Source organism: Rhinopithecus bieti, unplaced genomic scaffold (genome assembly GCF_001698545.2).
Source record: "Rhinopithecus bieti isolate Rb0 unplaced genomic scaffold, ASM169854v2 scaffold_5002, whole genome shotgun sequence".
NCBI classification, from domain to species: Eukaryota; Metazoa; Chordata; class Mammalia; order Primates; family Cercopithecidae; genus Rhinopithecus; species Rhinopithecus bieti.
The window spans coordinates 1,326,368-1,337,372 of NW_016804830.1; the positions used below are offsets into that span (position 1 = coordinate 1,326,368).

Sequence of the window (11,005 nt, forward strand, 5' to 3'; positions counted from 1 at the left end):
GGCCGGTCACCCCGGCTCCGCGCCTCCCCGGCTTCACCAGACACGTCCCCTCCCCCGCTTCCTCCGTCCGCTCGTTCCCCACCCCGCGGCCCTCCGCCCACGCCCACCCTGCAACAGCGGGCGCTCAGCAGGCCTTTCACCTTGTCCATGAGCTTCCAGCACTTCTCCACCATCTTCTTGTCCACGGTCCCCGGCGGGTGGGGGCTGAGGTGGTGGTGGTGGTGGTGGTGCGGCTGGAAGGCGTCCTTCATGAGCCCAATCAGGCCACCCGAGCCCGAGCCCCCGGAGCCGCCGCCGCCCCCGGCCCCAGAGCTCTTCTTCACGTTGCCGGCCATGGCCTGGGCAGGGTCGGAGCCCAGGCGGGTCCACCCGCTCGGCTCGACTGCGAGTGAGGGAGAGAAGCAGGGCGTGAAGGAGGGGCCTCTCCCGGCCGCCGCCGCCGCCGCCGCCGCCGCCGGCTATCCGGGCGGAGGGAGGAGCGGCCGTGAGGAGGGGAGTGGGCGGTGCCGGGAGAGCGCGGGACGCGCCCCTTCCGAGCGCGCGAGCCCGAGGCCGGCGGGGCGCGCGTCCCGGAGGCGGACCAGCTTACTGGTGACCTCGGGGAATCGGCCGACCGCGGCCGGACTGCGCAGCGACGACCCCCGAGCCACTGGCTCCGAGCAGCCCGCGTGCCCACAGCTCCCGGAAAGCCGCAGCCAGCTTTCTGTGCCCGTCTCCCCCGCCCCTACGCCGGGGGCGGGGCGGGGCCAGGCTGGGGCGGGGCCGGCGGAACCTTCGGGCCTGCGCCCTCTGCTGGAGAAACGGGGAAAGGAGCGGCGGGGGATTGGAAGTGGTGGGTAGGTCCAAGGTGGAGTCTGCGCAGTAGCCAGAAACCGAGACTTCCATGCTCCTTGTGGGCGGGAGGTTGGCGCTCCTGGGGTGGGTCATGGGAATGTTTAAATTAAGACAGGTGGCGATGGAATGGAAGTCTTGATGTCAAGTCTTTCCCCACGCCTGACAAATGAAGAAATGGAGATTAGAGGTATTTGCTTATTTACACTGTGGGAGGATGGTGGGAGAAAAAGGAAAGTTATTTCTCCACCCCTTATTATTTTCAAGTCTTCATTAAGACACGACCAAGGACAGGAATATGAATACTGCGGCCTGTTCCAGCCGGATTAGGCCCCAGCAAGGCTTGAGACACTCAAGCCAGGAGCTCTTCCAGGCCCTTTGACCTCTTGAAAAGAAAGTACTTCCTTTTTTTTTTTTTTTTTTGGCTCGTGAAGACTAGTTACGTTTCTGGGAATTGAGTCTCAAACATGTATTTAAGATTCTCCTACTCGGAGCATTGCACCACAGGTCGGCGCCGCCAGCATGAGGGCCTCCTCAGAAGCTGACCTGCTGCTGGCTCTGCCCGAGGGGGTTCTGTCTCCCGCCCAGGGAACAGAAATGCTGTTCCCGGTCACTTCCACTTCTCGGTCAATTACACTTCTCTAATGTAAAAGTTCCGTTGGAAGAACTTTGAAAATAGGAACTTCCCTTCCAAAGAAGGAAGTGCCCTGCCCTAATTTACTAATTCTGAGCCTCGGTTTTGGGAGTTTGCAGACCCAGGTGTGTCAGTAAGTATTAGTTCCGCCTTCGATCCCCCTCCAGGCTCTTCCACAAAGCACAAAGGATTAGGGAGCTATATTTATAGCTCCTGTAAAGGGGAAAATATCTTTGAATGCAGGGACCTTTCAGCCAGGCATCCTGGGTTTGCAATTTAATCGCCTTTATCTATAATTGATTTTGGAGTCAACATTATAATTTACTATCAGAAGAATTTCCTTTTATCAGTTTCCATTCAGGAAGAGAAGAATCTATGAAGGGAAAATCTAGGCAAAACTCCGTCCTTAGTGCCAACACCTAGTTGCAGGTCCTCCTTTTCTTTTCCCTGGACTGTTGAAACCTTTTCCTCTGCCTTCAATTCATCCTGCTACCATAGGCTTCCTAAAGTATAGTTCAGACAGCGTCACAAACTTTAAACACTTCCCATTGCCTCTGGAATAAAATTGACAAGTTGCTCTAACTCCAAGCTAAATAACCTTGTAGTTTTATACTACTCCCTGGTACACATGTCCTATGCTAGCTGACTCACCAAGTCATCAAATACAATTCTTTTTTATTTATTTATTTTTTATTTATTTTTTTTATTTTTTTTTTTGAGACGGAATCTCGCTCTGTCGCCCGGGCTGGAGTGCAGTGGCCGGATCTCAGCTCACTGCAAGCTCCGCCTCCCGAGTTTATGCCATTCTCCTGCCTCAGCCTCCCGAGTAGCTGGGACTACAGGCGCCCGCCACCTCGCCCTGCTAGTTTTTTGTATTTTTTAGTAGAGACGGGGTTTCACTGTGTTAGCCAGGATGGTCTCGATCTCCTGACCTCGTGATCCACCCGTCTCGGCCTCCCAAAGTGCTGGGATTACAGGCTTGAGCCACCACGCCCGGCCATATTTATTTTATTTTGAGACAGAGTCTCTCTCTGTCACCCAGGCTGGAGCGCAGTAGCACAATGTCGGCTCACTGCAACCGCTGCCCACCGAGTAGCTGGGATTAAGGTGCCTGCCACCATGCCTGATTAATTTTTGTATTTTTAGTAAAGATGAGATTTCACGGTGTTGGCCAAGCTGACATGACCTCCAATTCCTGACCTGAGGTGATGCGCCCTCCTCGGCCTCCCAAAGTGCTGAGATCACAGGCATGAGCCACCGCACCTGGCCAATTCTTTCTTTCTTCATCACCATTACTCAGACTGTTCCCTTATTCCCTCTGCCTGAAGTGTGCTTTAAAATCCAATCCATTTGGCCCAGTGCAGTGGCTCACGCCTGTAATCCCAGCACTTTGTGAGGCCGAGGGGGGAGGATCATCTCAGGTCAGGAGTTGGAGACCAGCTTGGCCAACATGGTGAAATCTGGTCTTTACTAAAAATACAAAAATTAGCTGGGTTTAATGGCAGGCACCTGTAATCCCAGCTACTTGGGAGACTGAGGCAGGAGAATTACTTGAACCTGGGAGCCAGAGGTTGCAGTGAGCCGAGATTGTGCTACTGCATTCTAGCCTGGGTGACAAGAGTGAAACTCTGTCAAAAAAAAAAAAAAGAAAAGAAAAGAAAAAAGAATAAATAAAGTAGATTAATAAGAAAAGGAAGATTGCCCTTTTTTTACCTTTTTTTCCCCCAAAAAAAAAATTTAGCTGGACGTGGCGTGAGCCACCACGCCAGGCCACAATTCTTATTTGTCTTGTTTCAGAAAACGTACAAGAGAGGGGATTGGACTGTTAATCACAATGTCATTCCCATTCCAGATTATGCTAGAGTTGGTTCATCCTGCATCACATTGTGTAACATGTAGCCTTTTTCTTATCCCACTTCACCTTCACCCCAAACCACATCCTCATTCCACACCTGAAAGTCCATTGACTGAGCCGGGCATGGTGGCTCATGCCTATAATCCCAACACATTGGGAGGCTGAGGCTGGCGGATCACTTGAGGTCGGGAGTTTGAGACCAACCTGACCAACATGGCGAAACCCCGTCTCTACTAAAATACAAAAAGTAGCCAGGCGTGGTGGCGGGCACCTGTAATCCCAGCTACTCTGGAGGCTGAAACAGGAGAATGCCTTGAACCTGGGAGGCGGAGGTTGCAGTGATCTGAGATCGTACCACTCCACTTCAGCCTGGGCACAGAGCGAGACTCTGTCTCAAAAGAAAAAAAGGAAAGTCCATTGACTGAACGTATTTGTAAACTACATTCTCTTCTGGGGTATAGTTGCTTGTATTCTGCAATCTCTATTCTAATGTCATTCTATGCATCAGGATGAGAAAAGAAAAATAGCTCAAAGCTGTCTGAACTGTGTGAGGTATGCAAAATTATCAGGCCCAGAGAAACATGAGTATGGGACTTCAGTCACAAACCCCCGACCCATGCCTGGGGGCAATGGTTTAAAGGCATTTGGTCCCTGACTAGCTGCCTCACCCATCATCTTCATGTTCCTGGAATGCAACGTACAGCCAATCAAATACCTTAACACTATGTTAATGTAAGTGATTAGCAGACAGTTTAGGAACTGCCTCTTCTTTGCATTTGTTTGTTTGTTTGTTTATTTATTTTCGGTGGGGTGGTGGTGGTCTCAGGTTGCCCAGGCTGATCTTAAACTCCTGGCCTCAAGTGATCCTCCCGCCTGGGCCTCCCAAAGTGCTAAGATTATAGACATGAGCCACCATACCTGGCCTCTTTTTTCCTTTAAAAACACACTTGTCGGGAGGCTGAGGCAGGAGAATGGCGTGAACCCGGGAGGCGGAGCTTGCAGTGAGCCGAGATCGTGCCACTGCACTCCAGCCTGGGCGACAGAGAGTCTGTCTTAAAAAAAAAAAAAAAAAGACTTGTTGGCCGGGCCTGGTGGCTCACGCCTGTAATCTCAGCACTTTGGGAGGCGGATCACGAGATCAGGAGTTCAAGACCAGCCTGGCCAAGATGGTGAAATACCGTCTCTATTAAAAATACAAAAAATTAGCCAGACTTGGTGGTGGGAGCCTGTAATCTCAGCTACTCGGGAGGCTGAGGCAGGAGAATCACTTGAACCGGTAGGCAGAGGTTGCAGTGAGCCAAGATTGTGCCACTGCACTCCAGCCTGGGCAACAAGAGTGAAACTCCATCTCAAAAAAAAAAAAAAAAAAAAAAAACCCACACACACACTTGTAACTGCTACTAATCTGAGCCTATTGTCAAGGGGAACTTGAATCTATGCTCCTGGATTGCTGTCCTCAAACTTGGCCCACTCTCTGCTTAAATTTATGCCAGTCTTTTCCTTTACATCAACAAGTAATGGGGACACTAATCATTCCACGGAAAAAAAAGTTCCCAGACCAAGCAAGGTAGCTCCTGCCTGTAGTCCCAGCACTTTGGGAGGCTGAGGCAGATGGATTGCTTGAGCCCAGGAGTTCGAGACCAGGATGGGCAACATAGCGAAACCCTGTCTCTATAAAAAATGCAAAAATGTGCCAGGCTCAGTGGCTTATGCCTGCAATCCCAGCACTTTTGTTACAGGAAAGGGGTCCCGATCCAGATCCCAAGAGAGGGTTCTTGGATCTCACACAAGAAAGAATTCAGGGCGACTCTAGAGTAAAGTGAAAACACGTTTATTAGGAAAGTGTTGGAACAGAAGAAAGGTGACTCCATAGACATAACCATTTTTATGGTTATTTCTTGATGATATGCTAAAAAAGGGATGGATTACTCATGCCTCCCCTTTTTACACCATACAGGGTAACTTCCTGATGTTGCCCTGGCATTTGTAAACTGTCATGGCGCTGGTGGGAGTGTAGCAGTGAGGACGATCAGAGGTCACTCTCGTCACCATCTTGGTTTTGGTGGGTTTTGGCCAGCTCCTTTCCTGCGACCTGTTTTATCAGCAAGGTTTTTATGATCTGTGTCTGTGCCAACCTCCTATCTCATCCTATGACTTAGAATGCCTTAACCTTCTGGGAATGCAGCCCAGTAGTTCTCAGCTCATTCTACCCAGCTCCTCTTCAAGATGGAGTTGCTCTGGTTCACACAACCCTGACACTTGGAGACCAAAGCAAGCAGATCACCTGAGGTTGGGAGTTCCAGACCAGCCTGGCCAAATGGTGAAACCCCATCTCTACTAAAAATACAAAAATTAGCTGAATGTGGTGGCACATGCCTATAATACCAGCTACTCGGGAGACTGAGGCGCAAAAATCTCTTGAACCCAGGAAATGGAGGTTGCAGTGAGCTGAGATTGCACCACGGCACTCCAGCATGGGCTACAAAGTGAGACTGTCTCAAAAAAAAAAAAGAAAGAAAGAAAGAAAGAAAAACCTCCCAAGCAGGCTTCTAGATGAGGACAGGGACAGGAACCCCCGCTGCATTACAGCACAGGAGAAGGAGGTGGTGGAGGGAGAATAAATGAAAAACATGCTCAAGATTAGAAGAAGCTAGTCTGATGGTAGTGGGCTATCAGAACTTATTAACATTAGTCTCATGTCAAAGAAAAGAGTCAAACTCTGTAAAATATTTGAAGAGATTTATTCTGAGCCAAATATGAGTGACCAATGGCCCGTGACACAACTCTCAGGAGATCCTGAGAACAAGTGCTGAAGGTGAACAGGCTACAATTTGGCTTTTTGCATTTTTTGTTTTTTTTTCAGACGGAATTTCACTCTTGTTGCCCAGGCTGGAGTGCAATGGCGCGATATCGGCTCCCTGCAACCTGCACCTCCCAAGCTCAAGAGATTCTCCTGCCTCAGCCTCCCAAGTAGCTGGGATTACTCGCACCCACCAAAATGCTCGGCTAATTTTTTGTATTTGTAGTAAAGACAGGGCTTCACCATGTTGGTCAGGCTGGTCTTGAACTCCGGACCTCAGGTGATCCACCTGCCTTGGCTCCCAAAGTGCTGGGATGACAGGCGTGAGCCACTGTGCCGGCTTGCTTTATACATTTTAAGAAAACATAAGACATCAATCAATATATGTAAGATGTACGTTGGTTCGGTCTAGAAAGGCAGGACAACTGGAAGTGAGGAAGTGGGTAAGGGAATTAGGGTTAGAGTTAGGTTCCAGGTCATAAGTGAATTCAGAGATTTTCCAATTGACAATTACTTGAAAGAGTTATTATCTAAAGATCTGGAATCAATAGAAAGGAATGTCTGGGTCACAATAAGGGGTTGCAGAGACCAAGGTTTTCCAAGGTTTTTTTTTTTTTTTTTTTTAGACAGAGTTTTGCTCTTGTTGCCCAGGCTGGAATGCAGTGGCGCAATCTTGGCTCACTGCAACCTCCACCTCCTGGGTTCAAGTGATTCTCCTGCCTCAGCCTCCCAAGTAGCTGGGATTACAGGCGCCCACCACCATGCCCAGCTAGTTTTTGTGTTTTTCAGTAGAGAAAGGATTTAATAAGTTTGAGTTGGTCTCAAACTCCTGACCTCATGATCTGCCCACCTCAGCCTCCCAAAGTGCTGGGATAACAGGCATGAGTCACCGTGCCCAGCCTCTTGTGGCTATTTCTACAGATCTCCTCCTGACAATAGGCAATGGACCAAAAATATTGAGGGTGACAGAGTTGAAGAGAAGTACCTAAAGAAGGCCAGGCGCAGTGGCTCATGCCTGTAATCCCAACACTTTGGGAGGCTGAGGCAGGTGGATCACAAGGTCAGGAGTTCAAGACCAGCCCGGCCAAGATGGTGAAACCCCATCTCTACTAAAAATACAAAAATTAGCCATGCGTGGTGGTGGCTGCCTGTAATCCCAGCTACTTGGGAGGCTGAAGCAGAGAATTGCTTGAACCTGGGAGGTGGAGGTTGCAGTGAGCCGAAATCACATCACTGTACTCCAGCCTGGTGACAGAACAAGATGCTGTCTGAGAAAAAAAAAAAAAGATAGCCTGGTGCAGCGGCTCACGCCTGTAATCTAAGAACCTTGGGAGACCAAGGCAGGCAGATCACTTGAGGCCAGGAGTTCGAGACCATGCTGGCCAACATGGAGAACCCCATCTCTACAAAAAATATAGAAATTAGCCAGGTGTGGTGGCATGCGCCTATAGTCCCGGCTACTCAGGAGGTTGAGGTGGGAAGATCACCAGAGCCTGGGGAGGCTGAGGCTGTAGTGAGCCGTGATCATGCCACTGCACTCCAGCCTGGCTGACAGAGAGAGACACTGAAAAAAAAAAAACTGCCGGGCGTGGTGGCTCACACCTGTAATCCCAGCACTTTGGGAGGCCGAGGCGGGTGGATCACGAGGCCAGGAGATCGAGTCCATGCTGGCTAACACGGTAAAACCCCGTCTCTACTAAAAATACAAAAAAATTAGCAGGGCGCAGTGGTGGATGCCTGCAGTCCCAGCATGAACCTGGGAGGTGGAGCTTGCAGTGAGCTGAGATCGTGCCACTGCACTCCAGGCTGGGCAACAGAGCGAGACTCCATCTCAAAACAAAAACAAAAACAAAACAAACAAACAAAAAAACTAAATAAATGGTCTGCAGGTCCCCTAATCCAAAAGGAGAAAAGCCCTGCTGTTTTCACTCTAACCAGTATTGTGCCCAGAGATCTAAGTGGCAGATAGATGGCAAGCCTCAGGATAGCACAGAGCTGCAGGGAGAGTGAGGGCTGCCTGACAAGGGAGGGCCACCTGTCATACTCTCTCCCCCACATTAATTCTTCCAGCCACTCCTGGCTCCAGCAGGACACTAAGAAGTATCCCCAAAGGAAGTCACCCCCAATATTGCCCAGTAAATAACGCAAAAGCAAAAATGTAGGAAACTCAGGAGAAGGTCAAGCAGGTCCACTAGAGGGAGCCCCAACCAACTCTATGCTGCAGGGAGCCTCACAAAGCAATGTCTCAACACCTGTCTGAAAATCAGCCCCACAAGGGAATGGGGAAATGTAGCAACAGATTAAGTCACTAGGAGAGAAGATAGCCATGTAAACACCCAGCTAAAACACAGGCTTTTCAAGAGCTGCAAAATCAAACATTTAAAGATCAGGAAACTGATGCTGAGCAAAGTCAAATGGCTTGCCTCAGTTTACATATCCACAGTTGGGACTCAAGCTCAAATGTCTTGTCTCTAACCTGAGCACTTTCCTGCACACTTGCATCCCTCTAGGTCGGTACCCTAGAGTCCATGGGTCCGCTGTTCCTTTGTGTCTCATTTCTCTGAAGTGGGAAACGCCCTCGACTACCTACCTATTCCTGCACTTATTACCCTCATTCCACAGTGTACTGAAGAGGATCTTCAGTGGTTTGGGGGTTTTGTTTGTTTGTTTGTTTGAGACAGGGTCTCCCTCTGTCATCCAGGCTGGAGTGCAGTGGTGCAATCATAGCTCACTGCTACCTCAACCTCCCAGGCTCAAGTGGTTCTCCTGCTTCAGCCTCTCAAGTAGCTGAGACTAACAGGTGTGCACCACCATGCCAGGCTAATTTTTTAATTTTTTATAGAAATGAGGTGTCACTGTGTTGTCCAGGCTGGTCTTGAACTCCTGGCCTCAAGTAATCCTCCTGCCTCAGCTTCTGAAAATGTTGGGATTATAGGCATGAGCCACCGCCCCCAGCTTAGATCTTCAGTTTTAAACCTACTAATGTCATTTCGCTGATGGGACCTTGGGATGTCAATTGTCCAACATGGCTACTGTCAGTCCTTTTCCTCTGTATCAGCACAACATATTATCTCAGATGTGTACATCTGAATTTGGAAGTCTCCAAATTGCAGGCCATGTCTACATGGCAATGAATCATAACTAATCGGCCTCCAAAGCCCTTTCTTCTCTTTTTTTTTTTTTTTGAGACGGAGTCTCGCTCTATCGCCCAGGCTGGAGTGCAGTGGCCGGATCTCAGCTCACTGCAAGCTCCGCCTCCCGGGTTTACGCCATTCTCCTGCCTCAGCCTCCGGAGTAGCTGGGACTACAGGCGCCCGCCACCTCACCCGGCTAGTTTTTTGTATTTTTTAGTAGAGACGGGGTTTCACCATGTTAGCCAGGATGGTCTCGATCTCCTGACCTCGTGATCCACCCTTCTCGGCCTCCCAAAGTGCTGAGATTACAGGCTTGAGCCATCGCTCCCGGCCAGCCCTTTCTTTTCAAACTATACTTAAGATTTTGGGATAATGAAAGAACTGACCCTTTGAGACCTTGATATTTTAAGCTTTGTGAGCTGATTTAGCCCATTCCACCTTCCTACGAACTCCATGTTTCCCAGTTGCCTGGACAACATACAGCCTCCTGAAACCCAACCTTCCAGCCCTCAGTCCTGCCCTCAAGAGAAATTTGCCACCAAGGATTGGCTCCCAGGACCCAGGCCCCGCCTCAGGCTCCTCGCTAGTTGGGCCTTTTCTCTGCCACTCCCCACGGGTGGGTCACTCCACAGGGAGCCCCAACACTGGCAGGAGAGGATCCTACAGGTAGGAAGAGAGGGTTGAGGATGATGGGAAGACGGAGGGGAGCAGGTACAGGGATTTAGTTTATCTAAAAGAGAGTTGCGAGGAGTGACTTCTGTACAGTCAGCCTGGTTGAGAGAAAAAACTTCATCCTCCTCATTGACCCCAACCCTGCCTGAGGTTCCAAAGAGACTGTGAACTGACTTTTCTGAAGAGTATGAGAGACAAATTTGGAGTAGAACCAGGAGACTCCTCTGAGACTCCTGATTCAGTCAGGAAAGCATCCCTGTGTCCAGACCTAAACATAAGGTCCCCTCCTTCTCCCAGGACAGCAAGGAGATGCCACCTAAAAACAAAGAAAAAGGGAAGAAATCTGGGGCACAGAAGAAGAAAAAGAACTGGGGTGAGTCATGGTGGATGGAGGTGCCCCCTGCTTCTCCATGTTCTGGCATGAAGACCATGCAGTGCTCCTCCAGAGAGAATTCAGCCTTCTGCATGACAGGATGGAACTCTCTTGACCTTCCTCTTTCATGTCCTTGAAGTCAGATGCAGGGAGCTGAGGAAGTGGGGAAATTGTCACTCACGCTCTCCTTTAAGCACCATCTAGCTCTGTGCCTGCCTAATATATTTGTCATGTGTATTTTGCATATCTGTTATGTGCTAGTCGGTAAGGACACAGTGCTGACTTCAGTAGACTCTGCCACCATGGATACCTCATTTAGCGGTCCTCAGGTCTCCTGTGGCAAAAGTGCAGGGTGTGGGTGAGGACGCAAGGAGAGTGAGGAATGCTGAGATCATGAAGAGCTGAGGCTCTGCCACTTGCCACGGCAGGTGCAGATGTGGAGGCTGAGTCCAGGCACAGGCTGGTGGTGCTGGAGAAGGAGCTGCTCCGAGACCACTTGGGTAAGGAGGGTAGAAGCTGGCATGGGGGTGGGCAACAGGGCAAGTGAAATGGGGCATTTCTGTATCCTGGGAGATTGGAGAGTTGGAGATACAGTGGAGGGTTAAGTTGAACCCTAACCATCCCCTAGTGGAAAAAGACAATGAGAGAAGGGTGGGCAGTGAGAGTTGATAAAGGAAGCTTTTTTTTTTTTTTTTTTTTTTTTTTT

General features: G+C 49.8%; 2 protein-coding genes across 5 annotated transcripts in view; one reads left to right on the plus strand and one right to left on the minus strand.

Annotated features, from left to right (window-relative positions):
* Positions 1-471, minus strand: part of CBL (Cbl proto-oncogene) — a 98,384-nt gene extending 97,913 nt beyond the window's left edge. The window contains exon 1 of the mRNA XM_017870469.1: positions 141-471. Coding sequence (XP_017725958.1) covers positions 141-335 — 195 coding nt within the window. The 5' untranslated portion in view covers positions 336-471. The remainder of the gene's footprint in view (positions 1-140) is intronic.
* Positions 472-758: 287 nt separating this feature from the next.
* The window catches only part of DRC12 (dynein regulatory complex subunit 12 homolog), a 15,364-nt gene continuing 5,117 nt past the window's right edge, over positions 759-11,005 (plus strand). Inside the window, exons 1-3 of one of the 4 annotated variants that reach the window (XM_017870502.1) lie at positions 759-836; positions 10,224-10,299; positions 10,728-10,799. In XM_017870502.1, coding sequence (XP_017725991.1) covers positions 10,236-10,299; positions 10,728-10,799 — 136 coding nt within the window. In that variant the 5' untranslated portion in view covers positions 759-836; positions 10,224-10,235. Of the gene's footprint in view, positions 837-934; positions 1,022-9,850; positions 9,921-10,223; positions 10,300-10,727; positions 10,800-11,005 lie in introns of those variants that run through there. The other 3 variants (XM_017870503.1, XM_017870504.1, XM_017870505.1) reach the window with 3 other exon arrangements.